We start from the raw sequence: 15,970 nt of genomic DNA on the forward strand, positions 1-15,970 counted from the left end.
GATTGATTTGGTCATGGCCGAGAAAAAAGCTGTCTATACCTCTCACTACCGTTCCAACTGGTGGGCCATTTGCTGAAGTTAAGAGAGCCTACCAATGCTACTCCATCGCCTCACGCCACAGTGCGTGGGAATAAGAAAGGCAGGGTCATGTCTCTAGTGGTGTAGATGGTAGCATACTTGCCCTGTTTGCCTGGGTTCGAGTCCCGGTGGTGACCAGATGACTTTTCTTTCCAAGTTCAGCTCTGCATAATTTCCAGAAAATACCTGTTTCCTTGAAGTTGACAATGTTGGATGAATCACTATTCCTGAAGTTGTTTTAACCTCAGCCACGAAGTGCCGCCGACTGAGGTTTTGCGAACGTTTCGGACACGAGGAGACTCACGGCCGTATTCACCAACACAGTTTTAACTACAATTTCAGGTTTAGAGGATTAGGGATCGACACGGATGTTGGTTAAAATCCTCAATGTAATCAATCCGTTTCCATCTTCGATCCTTTCACCTGCGATTGTAGTTTAAACTGCGTTGGTGAAAACGGCCGTAATAAAGGTTCAGGTCCAATCACTCATGCTGGACTTTCGTACAGTGCAATATACATCCTGTAAATTGCATAATTAGGTACCTAAAATTTGACATTGCCTCCTCCGTAGCTGTGACTCGGAAGGCGGAAGTTGTACAAGGTTCGAAAGTTAGTGAAATCCGGACGTGTCAAGCGAAACACACACGCACACCAGGTCGATCAATAAGTACATTTTATTAATAACTTCAAGAACAGGTTACTTATTTAGGCCAGAAAAAAGAAGCCAGTCTACAAGCACACATAACAAGAAAGTCACATACCAATAACTCAAGAATATCCAATAGAACAATTCGTGTAAAAATCAACTGGTGTCACACAGAGAGATTTATATCACAGCCTTTATATCCGTCAAGGATATTTGATTGATAAAACGTCAATTTCATCGAAAGGAATCGATAACATAAAAATCACACAAGTTTATGTTGAATAAGCTCTTTATTCTACCGCTTTCGTCACAACTTCGAGGACCGTCTCTCAGATTACCCTCGAAACCCCTGGCTAACGACGAAAAGTCCAGAAGCCAAGGCGCGATACTATAACACGTAAATCTCTATAGCGTAAGCTTCAGAAGCCAGCCACATGTTTTAAATCAAAGGGTGCTCGAACTTTTGAAGAGTGCGGACCACTTTATAGGTTCGAAAACGTGTCGCGAGCAGCTTAAGTGACTTTGAACTGTGCGGCGGGTCTCTGAAGTGATCTGGGAATGAGCCGCGGGTCACTGAAGTGATCTGGAAACGTGCCACGGGGTGTCACTTGAGCCATATGGAAACGTGTCTGTAAATATGCTTCGAATCGCTCGAATGATCTGTAAACATGCCGCGTGTCACCTAAGGATTTGTAAATATGCCATGGGTCACTTACATCGTATGGAACGGCACCGTGGGCCACTCAAGTGCTAGGTAACTGTGTCGCGGGCCACTCGAGATCTGAAAAAATGCTACGAATCATTTAAGTGACCTGGAAACGTGCCGAACGCCACTTGAGTATGTCGAACGGTACCATGACCCCCAATTAATCAGGAGCTGCCGTGGATCACTCAAGTCATCTGTAAATACGTCGCGGGTCACTCACGTGATGTGGAATTGCATCGCAGGTTATTTGAAAGTGAATTATGCACATTTACAGTTCAGTTAAGTGGACCGTAAATGTGCCACGGGTCATTCAAGTGATATCTGAAATGTGAAAATTAGTTAATTTTTACAAAATTAGATTTGAGGCCACGGACCACATCAAATTACTCCTGAGGCCACATTTGATCATCCGCGAGGCGGGGGTTGAGTGTGTATGTTTTGAATGAATATGTTTGAGACTCGTACAGGGTGTTTCAGAAATGACTCCCCTACAATTATTTCTCTCCCCCCCCCCCCCAGTAAATGTAAAATAATTTTTCATTGGGAAATTATTTCTCTCATTAGTTCTGAAATGATTTCCAAAAGCACTTCTGAATTCAGTTCTTTCACTGATTCTGGATCAAATACATTTCTTCACTGAAATTTTCTTTCGCTTCATTTTGATAAGTTCTGTAACTTGTAAGCCTTTTCGTCGGCGGGCCACCGCAAAATCACTTCGAGTGTCACATGTGGCCCGTGGGCTATTCGTTGAGAAGCCCCCTCGCTCTAATTATTCTTCACCGACGTTAGTACCTATCGGCTACTGGGTAAGGAGGTTGTTGCAGTTTCTCTGCAGGTAACCCGAACCCTTGTCCTGGTGGAAGTTCTTCATACTGCGGCGGAGGGGTGTTCGGAAGTCCCTGTACGTTGCTGTATCCAGGATCGATCGTTGGAGCACTAGGCGGCATGTGTTGGTTGTACGGAGAAATCACTCTACCCGGTATGACCGGGGGTGGAAGATGCACTTGCGGAAGCGTCGAGTTTTCAATCACTGGTGGCGGTCCGTACGGATAAGCATTGTTGCAGGACATGTACTGCACGTGTTGGTTGCACGTCTGGTTTATCTGCTGGATTTGTTTCTTCCGCTGCTGTTTCTGCAGGTACGCGCAGCAAATGCATACGAAAATCAAAAAAGCGAAAAAAGATCCGAACGCTGCCGGAATCACGACTTCGGGCCTTGGCATGCCATCCATGTCTCTACCTGCAAATGAAAAACATTGAAGTTTGTTAAATGAGGATAAAAGGAATGTATCAATCGAAAAAGAAACTTAATTTTTTTCTTGTACATGTGCTTGGACGGAGATACGGGGGGGGGGGGGGCATGAGGGGGTGTTGCCCTCTTTCCCCAGCGTCAAAGGTGGAGCCTACTGATCTAATGCACATGCGTATATGTTAATTGACGTAATCATCATGCTCCCGCGGCAATCATCATCCCCCCCAGACTTTCCCGTCTATATCTCCACCTAGGTACGTGGTTGTCACCCACCACATTTGAAATATTCTTTAAGAAGTACGTATAATTAGTCGTACTAGGGCCTGCCCTGGCCGGTCTTGGGCAGGTGCGATCGCAAAGGGCCGTAAAACTGGATCTTATTGTAATGATTTCGTATAATATTCTACGAACTGCGTTCAAAAGAAAATTCACTTGATTCTATTGCTAACTAGAATATGTCGATTCATTACCACCGGTAGTGAATTTGACGCCATCACATCTTTCAATGGTGCCTTGATTTTTGACACAATAAGAATTTTATTGGCTTCTTATATTGATTTACAAAAAAATATATAGTTTTAAATATTGAAAAATATAAGACCGCTCATAGTCCTTTCAGGCTTTTCCACAAAGGGGAGCCAATGGTCTTAACAGCACGATGAGTCCTCGAGAAATTAGATTATTCGGGCTCGCCATCCTTTTGGACCCAATCTTATTTCAAAATGTATTAGACATTACACGCAGTCGCCAAAAAATTAGGAACACCTCGCTACTTAGCACTAATATCTTGTGGGACTCCTTTGTCTTTGATGACAGCAAATAAAGTTGCCGAACCCATTGAGGAGTAATATCAGTCCGTTTAACGAAAGGGCAGCTCTTGATTCTCTGAGATTAGGAGGTGGTGTTTCGAAGCTTCTAACCAACTTTTCGATTTCGTCCCACAAATGCTCATTTGGGTTGAGATCGGGTGACTGGGATGGAGGGGGGGGGAGTGCATTGAAGCTATTGAAACTCTGAATTATGTTCTCTTCAAACCAATCTGAGGTAATTCCAGCCCCGTGGGAGGGTACATTATCCTACTGGGAATATAGCCATCATCATCAGGAAACATTATGGCCATAAACAGGTCAATTTATAGCCATAACGATTATAGTCAGCGGCGGTGTGGAGGTAAGCGCTGCCATTGATGAATGTTTCCAATGGAAATAACGGACGAAGATTACACCAACAAAATGCTCCCCAGATCATGATTTCGCCGCCAACCGCTTGAACAGTTGTCACGGGGCATGCCGGATCCATGGCTTCGTGCTTCTTGTGCCACATACGGACCCCGCCATCAACGTTTCGGAGAAGAAATCTTGGCTCTTAAGATGAAATAACTTTCTTCAATTCATCGTGTCCAATTTTGGCGTTTTCTAGACCACAAGTCCTATTTCATCGGTTTTGCATTCAAATCAAAGGGACTCTTGTTGGTCACCGGCTATTAATACCAATTCGTTTTAAGATCCGTCTTGAAGAGGGTACGGATATGCTTTGCGATGATCCTGAGTTGTATTGCGCTGCAATTTGTTGCGTTGTAATTATTCTGTCGCTGCAAACAAGTCACCTGGCACCTCACGAGTGATTTCCACTCGAAATGTTTTTGGCTTAGCAGCCATTCTTTGAAGATTTGAGATACCGTTATACGAAAAGCAAGAAGGTTAGCGGCTTCGGAGATACTGGAATCCGCCTTCTGGCACCCACAATCATGCCGCGTTCAAAGTCACTCAAATCTCTTGCTCTTCTAATGAACAGGCTAATTGCAGCGTTAACTGGTGCTTCTGAGCGGGAGAAAGCTTTTTATGAGCAAAAAGCTGGAGAGAGGGGTATTCCTAATTTTTTGGCCACTGAGTGTATTTCGTTCTGCATAAGTCTCACTAAACGCGTCCGTTAAGCTCTTTCACCACCTTTACTATCCAGTATTCCTATGCGTTTAGATGGCCCTGCTTTCTAGAACCTCTTAGAAAAGCTTTTCTTGACGAAATTCAAAGACTTAGCAGGAGCCTTAAATTGGTATGCACAAAGCCAAAAATTAATCTCTCTGGGCTTATATAATCACATCTCTCTAGAAACATTGCAGATGGCCGCAGAAGGTTCTCGTACTGGACCATTGAATGACTAAGTCCGGTGTCCGCTGGTCTCACCTTCAGGTTCTGGGGTATTCCTGGGAGAGGGGGGGGGGGGGTCTCGAATGAAAATCAAAGGAAAGACGAGCCTTAAAATGTACCACATGGCCACATCGCCATGTGGCAATATCGGCTCGTTGCTGTTATAAGCTAGGGCGATACTCGTATCCAGCCTGTTCCATTAGTTCATTTGTTTTCAACTGTTCATCCGCAGAACTCTGGGGTTCTGTGGCAGCTTTTTTGGGGGGATTCCGCATAATCAAACAACACCATGGCATCCTTAAAAATTCTGGAACCCGGAGAGCTTTTAAAGAAGAAAGCTGTGACATACTCGCAACTATATCAGAGACTATAGGGCATAGGGAGTGCCCTATGCATCCAACAAGGTCCCCGCGTGCAGACAGTTGGGCCCTTGCATTATGACGACCCTGGGATAGTTTTTATTAGAAAATCAGGAAATCTATCTTCTCCTTCTTCAATTCAGAAACAAATAATATGGGAAAAAACACTTAATGCCTGATAATTAATAAATGCCTCACACATTCCTTCTCATGAACGGGATTTTTTTTTTTAGGTACAGAAAAAAATTCAGTTAAAATTTTGTGGTTTTGCTATGTTTCCCAACTTCAAGGCGCGAATGCGACAGCCGATCATCCCAATAAAAAGTATCGCCACAGGGAATCTTCACGTTAGGTTCACAACACGTACATTCCAGCATGTTAGAAATTCGTTAATGAATTCGCAATTCGTTAGAAACTCCGCAGAGGAATGTGGAAGAGGTGCATGTGTGGTTGAAGTAGTGCCCTCTATCTAAAAAATTTGAAGTAAATATTTTTCTGTATCAAGAAAAATCCCCCTTTTTTTTTGTGTGAGAATAACATTTTCTCAAGAACAGCATTGAAATATGCCAATTCATCCAATTTTTATAAATCTTCTAACTATTTACGAATTTATCGGCCACCCTGTATTTCGTTCGGTGTATAATATTTAAACTATATCTATCACGAAACTTTTTCGAAAAACAAGAAAAGTCGTGTCACCAACATGCGAGAGAGAGATCTCCAATTACGATGCTCGCGAGTTTCTATGTATATATATATTGTAAATATTCAAACATTCGATAGTGTTTCTTTCCTTCAAGACAATGTTTAAGGCTTTCTCACGAATGAAGACATCAAATGTTTGACAAGCTGGTGGATAAGACTCCGTTTACAAGTGCAATAAAATATCCCAGGAAGTTACCCGTTAGGGATTTTCGCTACAACCCGTTTACATGGCGTTTAGTTTATCCCGGTAGTCCCCCCCCCCCTTCTTTCCGGAAGTCGTCACTGGTCACGTGGGTTGGACAGAGGTGGTTGGTTGAAGATGGCTAACGAAGGAGCTTACAGTAGTTTCACGGTACAAAGGATTATGGGAGAGGAGGTCGGAGTCACCCACCATTATTCCGCAACAAATATGGGACTCTTTTGACGAATCATCGTACCTCCCTTTTTCCCTCGTGAGGAAAAAAGTTGCCATGCAGGTAATAATCATCAAAGCGGCCCCCAATTTTACACATGTAAACGAGGAAGAGGAAAGATCTAGAAATAATGCGTGACCTGTTCTCTGTGGGCCCACCTTGACGGTCTTGGGACAGATTAGGAATATTGCATTTGTGGCTCTTGTAAATAGACCACCGCATAATGAACTACAAGAAAAATACGGTGAAGTTTTTATTTTTCATTGTCATAGACTCATTAAATCTTGTTTTTGATCAATTCGAATAAGTTTTCTTTATTTAGACTGAATGTTCATGTTCGAATTACACGAAAATTTCAAAAGCATAAATTGCATTAACAAATGAGCATTTCATAAATATATATGTATATGTATATTTTGAAAACTAATTAGTATAAATGTGTACTAACCTGTAATTAGCCGACCGATAACTCCAACAGCTCAACTTCACTAACGCCTGTAAAATATTAGTACCGTATTTGCTTATTATGAGGACCACACGAACACGGAACAAAAAGGATGTACAAATTCTTTTGTTTAACCTTTTTTTGCTTCAGATTTTCAACACAAAAAACAACGAAATTGACGTCATCGCATAGAGATTGTTGTTTGTCGTCTCATTGGCCAGTCGACGTTTTTTTTCTTTTTGTTATCATTTACTGATATTTCTGTGGGAAGAAAGAAACTATGATTCACACGTGTAAGTTAATGACAAATCATGTACGATAATAGAAACCAAGCACTGCACACATGATTCAAATTATCGTTCGGCAGTGTTCATAACTCACAGAAATTTCGTTTCCGTTTCTCTTTTGAAATGAAATTCGGATGACTATAACCAGAGCCGCTAAAGCCGATCAAAATGATTCCGACAATCCTCATTGCTATCCTATTTTATGGGGGAGGGAATGTGTGAGAAAGAGATTCCAAGTCATCTTCCCCTATTCACTGTTCCAGTGTTATCCGAAAATAAAATTTTGGAGAGTAATTTCATTCCTCTCTAAAATTTTAAGGGGTATTTTTGTAAAACGGGGAGTAATTTTACTTCGGTCAGTGAGAAATATATATATATATTGCACTATTAAAAAATTTACTTAAAATTTGAACGAGTATTTCCACTCCTCAACGAAATTCGGAGGATTAAAATGAAATTATGATGCGTAAATCATGCGTCTCTAGATGCGTATTGGCGAACTACTACTACAACCGTACATACACCTCGTACACATTCCTATACGGAATTTCTAATCAATCGGCACATGCCGGAATGAGTGCCCTGGTTATGTGTGTCCCTAACGTATTTATGTTGTCGAGTTGCGCTTGTTTTGTGTTCGTTTCGTGCAGCCACCTGTCTTCTATTTTCTGAAGTAAAGATGGAAATGCTTGAATTTTTCATGTTATGTCAGTATCGTATTGTAGGTCTGCCTGCTCTCTGCGTGCACTGTAGAGTACATGAAGTCTTTATAGGGGGGGGGGGGGTGTTTCAGAAAGAACTTCCTAACTTTGAAATAATATAGCTTGAAACAACTATAGATAGAAAGATGGAACAATGATACATTTTTGAGATGAGCAGGAATGGAATACGCTTGGTTTGTGAAATCAGTTACATTTTGACCAACAGATGGCATCTCAGTCTGTTTAGTTCATGACTCTTTCTGTGTTACCATTTGTTGGTCATTGTTTACATTAAGAATCTTCAAACGCTGTATCAGCTTGAACAGTCTATGAGGCACATGAATCCATTGAAGTAACGGAGTGGACAGACTTCAACGCGATACTGATATAAAATGAAAATTCAAAAGTTTACCTTTTTCAGTTCAAAATATGGAGGGTAAATGGCAGCACCATCAAAAACACGAAACAAGCAGAACTCCGACAACATAAATACTTTACAATCAATTAGTTTACACACACTTTGAATTAGAAAAACAATCCAAATAACTTTTCCATTTTAGGCACGTCGTTTACTTTACCATGAACCGTATATTTACCGAAATAAAAAATTAATTTTTCTTTTCGTCGTCCTGTCCTGTAATTTCCGATATTAGAAAGTCACTATTGAAAAGCCTTACGAAATGGAAAATAATAATTCCACGGTTATGAATGCAATAATAGCCGAAATATATGTCAGAGCTAAAAAAATCACTGGAAATTAGGAAATTAAGCTCATAGAGATGGATAATGATTTTTTTCGGCCCTTTTTTAGCAATACATCAAATCAGTAGACTTTATGCCGAGGTGAACTTGGGGAGAAAAAAAAAAGTTCCGTTTTCTCAACCGGGAATCGAACCCAGGATTCTTGCTAATCGTGCGAGCGCACTGGCCATTATACCACGCAAAGGAGATATCCTTTCCCACTTCAATGACGCATATCAGCGTGACTTCCTGAGTAGACACATGCGTTGTTTAATGGGAAAAAGATCTCGTCTCCATGGTATATTCGTCAGTGCGATAGGCCGGTAACCAAATTGCGTGGAAGCCCCCTCCCCCTCAGCGTCAAAGGTGGAGTCGACTGATCCAATGTATATATGTATATATGAATTGACATAATCGTGCCCCCCCCCCCCATACTTCCTGGTCTATCTCCACCTATGGTAGACTTTATGGATATTATGCCGAGGTGAACTTGGGGAGGAAAAAAAAGTTCCGTTGTCTCAACCGGAAATCGAACCCAGGATTCTTGCTAATCGTGCGAGTGCACAGGCCATTATACCACGAAGACGAGATATCCTTTCCCTGTTCAACGACGCATATGAGCGTGGCTTCCTGAGTAGACGTGCGTTTAGAGAGAGACGATGTTACTCTCCGCTGTTCATACGAAAGCCTGGATAACCAAGCGGAGATCGAGATTTAGTTCGGAAAGTAAATTCACATTCCTCTGTGTGGAATCGAACCGCCAATCTCTCACTGTCCGGGCGAGTGTTCTAACCATTGAATTACAGAGGAATGCTCTACTACATATGCTCTAAGGAATGAAAAATGTCTGTCTTCTGTAGTTCAATGGTTAGAACACTCGCCCGGACAGTGAGAGATTGGTGTTTCGATTCCCCACAAGGGAATGAGATTTTTCTTTCCGAACTACATCTCGATCTCCGCTTGGTTATCCAGGCTTTCGTACTTAGTAGACATGCGTTGTTTAATGGGAAAAAGATCTCGTCTCCGCGTGGTATATTTATCGGTGCGCTCGGCCGGTAACCAAAAAGTTCTGGGTTCGATTCAAGTTCACCTCGGCATGCATAATATACAGAAAGTCTATAGATTTGATTTGAAGAACAGCGTGATATTTTTAGAAACAAACTTCAGAAAAAGTTCGAAACATTCTTTTGAAGTTTATTTCTAAATTCCAAGAATCACCCTTATATAACCACCTATATATAACCAAAAAGGAGATGCAGATCAATGATATTAAAAACTTCCGTCCTTTTTGCTTACTGTTGGATCTGGGAAAAACATTAGAAAAATGTATACTGTATAAAACAGATTAATATATCATCTTGAAAAAGATAAGATAATGTCTGGTAAGCAATACGGATTTATGAAAGACAAAAGTGCAATTCAAGCCTTACAACAAGTAAAAAACACAATAATGGAGAAATTTCAGAAAGATAAACTAACATGCTTGATGTCTTTGGATATATCTATTGCCTTCAACTCCATTAGAATAGATCAAGTTAAAATTGTCATCAGTGAAATGAAAATACCATCATATCTAAAAATATACTGTTTGATTACCTACAACAAAAAAGCGTATTGGAATCAACTTACAAATAAGTTTGAAGAATATAATATTGGAGTGCCACAAGGTTCGGTGTTGGGACCTACGATATGGAACAATGCAGCAAATAAAATACTAAAAAAGGCCACATCTAAGGACATAGTACTACAAGCGCTTGCTGATGACTTCTTGATCATAATAACAAGAGAAGACCATAATAACAATCAAAGAACATCCTTAAGGAGCTTGCACGATAGGCGGACAGATTTGGCTTGAAATTTAATCTTCAAAAATGTCTATTTACGATAGTAGAAGAAAGGGGGATAATACCAACGACCCCTTCCATAAAGATGAATAAAAAAAATTATACGTAACAAAATTAAAATACTTAGGCGTAATTATCAATAGTAACTTCTCATGGATTAACCATCTACAATACATTAAGAACAAAATGGCCAAAAGACGCAAGAAATTGTTCAAAGTTCAAGGGCCACTTAGGGTGTCAAAGCTGAAGTGCTTAAAAAAATTTATTTGGAATGTTTGGAGAAAATGGTAATATATGGGTACGAAATCTGGTACACACATACAAGAACTCGGGATGACAAATAAATTTCTATCTAGAGGAAAGCTTTAATTGTAATTTCAAAATTCTATGTGATTAGTTTCTAATGGAGCATTGAATGTACTTACTGGGATACCACCCATACAGATTACGCTTCAAAACCTGCTGAAACGTTGCAAATTGCTTAAACTTGGAGAACAAATATGCATTAATCAAAATATTGTTAAAACTGAGCACATAGAAGAAGATAAGCTACCGTGGGAGAAAAAGAAGATCGACTGAAATGAGGATCAAAAGGACACTATTGGTAAATTCAATTTACACAGATGGATCAAAGATTGAAAACAGGTTTGACTGTGCTTATTCGCACGGTCCTCAGTCAATTCGTTGATTCTCTTCTTTTAAATCAGTCCAGATTTATGGGACATCCTGTGTATTGCATAATTAGAACCCTAAAATTTGATATTACGTCCTTCTCCTCCTTAGCTGTGACCCGGAAGACCGAAGGTGCAAGTTTCGAAAGTTAGTTAGTGGGATCCGGACGTGTCAAGCGAAACAAACACTTACACCACACACACACAGGTCGATCACAATAACTACATTTTATTAATAACATCGAGAACAGGTCACTTATTTAGGCCAGAAGAAGCCAGTCTACAAGCACACATAACGAGAAAGCCACATACCAATAACTTAAGAATATCCAATAGAACAATTCATGTAAAAGTCACAGAAATCAACTGGTGTCACACAGGTAGATTTCTATCACAGCCTTTATCCGTCAACGGTTTTCGATTGATAAAACGTCAATTTCATCAAAAGGAATCGATAACATAAAAATCACACAAGTTTATGGTAAAAAATCAGCTCTTTATTCTACTGCTTTCGTCACAACTTCGAGGACCGTCTCTCAGATTACCCTCGAAACCCCTGGTTGATTGGACACACACCCGATATTTGTACTTTGGTAGAAGGTGTACTCGATTCCTGTTGCTTCGGAACGTATTCTGAAATACGTTTTGGTACCAGAACCTAGGGATCAAGGTTGTTGAGAGTCAACCCCCAACAATCACAAAAATAATTTGTAAAAAGGTTGTCCGCCCCCCTCAGGTTCCCGAACCACAATATTTCATCTTTAATAAGAAGTTAATTTCAACCTCCATCTCCTCTCTTTCGCTTACGACTAGACGTCCAGAAGTCAATACTATACGCGCAATACTATAATACGTAAACCTCTATAGCGTAAACTTCAGAAGCCAGCCAAATCTTAAATCAAAGGGTGCTCGACCTTTTGGAGAGTGCGGGCCACTTTATTGGTTCGAAATTGTGTCGCGAGCAGCTCAAGTGACCTTGAACTGTGCGGCGGGTCTCTGAAGTGATCTGGGAATGAGCCGCCGGGTCACTGAAGTGTTCTGGGAATGTGCCACGGGGTCACTTGAGCAATATGGAAACGTGTCCTAGGTCTCTCAAGTGGTCTGTAAATATGCTTCGGATCGCTCGAATGATCTCTAAACATGCCACGTGTTACCTAAGGATCTGTAAATATGCCACGGATCACTTACATCGTATGGAACGGCACCGTGGGATACTCAAGTGCTAGGTAACTGTGTCGCGTGCCACTCAAGATCTGAAAAAATGCTACGAATCATTTAAGTGACCTGGAAACGTGCCGAACGCCACTTGAGTATGTCGAACGATGCCATGACCCCCAATTAATCGAGAGCTGCCGTGGGTCACTCAAGTCATCTGTAAATACGTCGCGGGTCACTCACGTGATGTGGAATTGCATCGCATATTACTTAAGTGAATTATGCTCATTTACAGCTCAGTTAAGTGGACCGTAAATGTGCCACGGGTCATTCAAGTGATATCTGCAAATGTGAAAATTAGTTAATTTTTACAAAATTAGATTTGAGGTCACGGACCACATCAAATTACTCCTAAAGCCACATTTGATCATCCGCGAGGCGTGGGTTGAGTGTGTATGTTTTGAATGAATATGTTTGAGACTCGTACAGGGTGTTTCAGAAATGACTCCCCTACAATTATTTCTCTCCCCCCCCCCCAGTAAATGTAAAATAATTTTTCATTGGGAAATTATTTCTCTCATTAGTTCTGAAATGATTTCCAAAAGCACTTCTGAATTCAGTTCTTTCACTGATTCTGGATCAAATACATTTCTTCACTGAAATTTTCTTTCGCTTCATTTTGATAAGTTCTGTAACTTGTAAGCCCTTCCGTCAGCGGGCCAATACAAAAACACTTCGAGTGTCAGATATGGTCCACGGACATTTGCGTTGAAGACCCTCCCCTGCTCCAATCATTCTTCACTAGTCTACTGGCGAGATTTTAATATCTATCGGCTACTGGGTAAGGAGGTTGTTGCAGTTTCTCTGCAGGTAACCCGAACCCTTGTCCTGGTGGAAGTTCTTCATACTGAGGCGGAGGGGTGTTCGGAAGTCCCTGTACGTTGCTGTATCCAGGATCGATCGTTGGAGCACTAGGCGGCATGTGTTGGTTGTACGGAGAAATCACTCTACCCGGTATGAGCCGGGTTGGAAGATGCACTTGCGGAAGCGTCGAGTTTTCAATCACTGGTGGTTGTCCGTACGGATAAGCATTGTTGCAGGACATGTACTGCGCGTGCTGGTTGCACGTCTGGTTCATTTGCTGGATTTGTTCTTCCTGCCGCTGCATTTGTTTCTTCCGCTGCTGTTTCTGTAGGTAACAGCAGCAAATGCATACGAAAATCCAAAAAACGAAAAAAGATCCGAACGCTGCGGGAATCACGACTTCGGGCTCTGGCATGCCATCCATGTGTCTACCTGAAAATGAAAAACATTGAAGAGAGTTTGTTAAATGAGGATAAATGCAATGTATCAATCGGAAAAGAAAATTCATTTTCTTCCTGTACGTGTGCCTGAACGGAGATACGGGGGGGGGGGGAGCATGAGGGGGCATTGCCCTCTTCCCCCAGCATCAAAGATGGAGCCTACTGATCTAATGCACATGCGTATATGTTAATTGACGTCATCATCATGCTCCCGCAGCAATCATCATCCCCCCAGACTTTCCCGTCTATACCTCCACCTATACAAATACAACGCCACAACAGGCAAACTGCCCAACGAGGTGGCTGACTTAAGAACATCATGGATCCCCGAGCCATTTTTTGGAGGCCCTACCTACTACTGCTACACCACACATGCACCCCCCCCCCCCCGCGGAACCCCCCAACGCATCGGTACATGCGGGAATGTGCGTGTACGTGTAGTGCAACCTGACGTAAAGTTTGTTTCTGTGTAATGCTTGTTATGTGTAGCGCTGTCATCTGCCCCCAGTTTTTCTAACTATGAGTGAAGTGTTATGGTTGGATGATTTACCGTTGTAGGACTGTTGCTCTCTGTGGCGAGACTTTTTAACGGGGAGATCGGCTCGCATTTGCGCCTTGAAGTTGGGAACCACAGAAAACCAACTTCAGCCGACCACCACTGTGGGGTTCGAACCCGGATCCTCGCATCACGAGTCCGGCACTATAACCACTCGACCACCACAGCGGCTAACCACCACATTTGAAATATTCTTTAAGAAGTATAATTAGTCGTACTAGGGCCTGCCCTGGCCGGTCTTGGGCAGGTGCGATCGCAAAGGGCCGCAAAATATTAAAGGCCGTAAGACTGGATCTTATTGTAATGATTTCGTATAATATTTACGAACTGTTTTCAAAAGAAATAACTTGATTCTATGGCTAAAGAATATCTCGATTCATTACCAACGGTAGTGAATTTGACGCCCCCACATCTTTCGATGGTGCCTTGATTTTTGGCAGAATAAGATTTTTAGTTGCCTTCTTATATTGATTTCCAAGAAAATGTACAGTTTTATATATTGAAAAATATAAGACCGCTCATAGCCCTTTCAGGCTTTCCCACAAAGGTGAGCCCATGGTCTTAACAACACGATGAGTCCTCGAGAAATTAGATTATTCGGGCTCGCCATCCCTTTGGACTCAATCTTATTTCAAAATGTATTAGACATTACACGCAGTCGCCAAAAAATTAGGAACACCCTGCTATGCTACTCAGCACTAATATCTTGTGAGACTCCTCTGGCTTTGATGACAGCAAATATTCTTCTGGGCATGGATTCTCTACAAGTTGCCGAACCCATTGAAAAGGAATATTAGCCCATTTAACGAAAGGGCAGCTCTTAATTCCCTGAGATTAGAAGGTGGTGTTTCAGATCTTTTAACAGGCCTTTCAATATCGTCCCACAAATGCTCATTTGGGTTGAGTTCGGGCGACTGGGATGGGGGGGGGGAATTAAAAAGCTATTGAAACTCTGAATTATGTTCTTCAAACCAATCTGAGATAATTCCAGCCCCGTGGTTCAAGATGGATGACGATGGAGTTTCGCGGCACAAAGGATTATGGAAGAGATGGTCGGAGTCACCCACCATTATTCCGGAACAAAGACAGGACTCTTTTGACGTATCTTCGTCCTTCTTTTTCTTCCTCATGAGGGAAAAAGGTTACCATGCAAGTAATAATCACCAAAGCGACCCCCAGTCTTGCACATGTAAACGGGGAAGAGGAAAGATCTAGAAATAATGAGTGTGATCTGTTCTCTGTGGGCCCACCATGACGGTTTTGGGACAGATTAGGAAGATTGCATACATTCATGATGCTTATGGAACAGGAATGTGTGCCTAGAATGAGCTAAAGCATCTGGGTGTCCGAACATTGGCTGACTTGGACACTTGGACCAGGACATGTGACGCAAACATGACATCGATTCGTCGTTGTACGGCCTACGCGACTAGTGACATCCAACAAACGCGGACGGACCGCCACTAACGGAATTTGATTATCGACTCCGGACTTGCCAAGGACGTTATAATATCAATTTAGATTTCGATTCTTAGATCATGATTTATCATAATTATTCCGTTAATTTATACTCCTGTAATTGGACTTGTTATTCTGTTATACAAACTTATATATATATATATATATATATATATATATATATATATACATATACATATTTAATAAAATTCCGGATGCTGAATGTTCATGTTCAAATTACACGAAAATTTCAAAAGCATAAATTAAATTATTAAATGAGCATTTCATAAATATATATGTACATATATTATGGAAACTAATTAGTATAAATGTGTACTAACCTGGAATTAGCCGATCGATAACTCCAACAGCTCAACTTCACTAACGCCTGTAAAATGTTTGTACCGTATTTGCTTATTATGAGAATCAGACGAACGCGGAACGAAAGGATCTACAAATTCTTTTGTTTAAACCTTTTTTTTACTTCCGTTCTTCAACCCGA

The 15,970-nt window shown here is 41.4% G+C and overlaps 3 protein-coding genes across 3 annotated transcripts in view; all 3 read right to left on the reverse strand.

Annotated features, from left to right (window-relative positions):
• Positions 1–15,970, reverse strand: part of LOC149069023 (uncharacterized) — an 89,118-nt gene that overhangs the window by 21,584 nt on the left and 51,564 nt on the right. The window lies entirely within an intron of this gene.
• Positions 735–6,892, reverse strand: LOC149069024 (uncharacterized). Its single transcript, XM_089250845.1, has 2 exons — positions 6,755–6,892; positions 735–2,670 (listed from the first exon to the last, which is right to left on the reverse strand). Exon 2 carries the CDS (start codon positions 2,660–2,662, stop codon positions 2,216–2,218), a length of 447 nt encoding a protein of 148 aa, XP_089106971.1. The 5' UTR covers positions 2,663–2,670; positions 6,755–6,892; the 3' UTR covers positions 735–2,215.
• Positions 11,205–15,921, reverse strand: LOC149069025 (uncharacterized). Its single transcript, XM_089250846.1, has 2 exons — positions 15,810–15,921; positions 11,205–13,446 (listed from the first exon to the last, which is right to left on the reverse strand). The coding sequence occupies exon 2, from the start codon at positions 13,436–13,438 to the stop codon at positions 12,971–12,973; it is 468 nt and encodes a 155-aa protein (XP_089106972.1). The 5' UTR covers positions 13,439–13,446; positions 15,810–15,921; the 3' UTR covers positions 11,205–12,970.

This window comes from Pholcus phalangioides, unplaced genomic scaffold (genome assembly GCF_987345545.1).
Source record: "Pholcus phalangioides strain wild (caught in Gottingen) unplaced genomic scaffold, Ppha-v1.0 ptg000024l_1, whole genome shotgun sequence".
Lineage (NCBI taxonomy): Eukaryota > Metazoa > Arthropoda > Arachnida > Araneae > Pholcidae > Pholcus > Pholcus phalangioides.

Coding starts and splice junctions, on each gene's coding strand:
- LOC149069024 (XM_089250845.1), bottom strand. CDS start 2,662: ATGGATGGCATGCCAAGGCCCGAAGTCGTGATTCCGGCAGCGTTCGGA.
- LOC149069025 (XM_089250846.1), bottom strand. CDS start 13,438: ATGGATGGCATGCCAGAGCCCGAAGTCGTGATTCCCGCAGCGTTCGGA.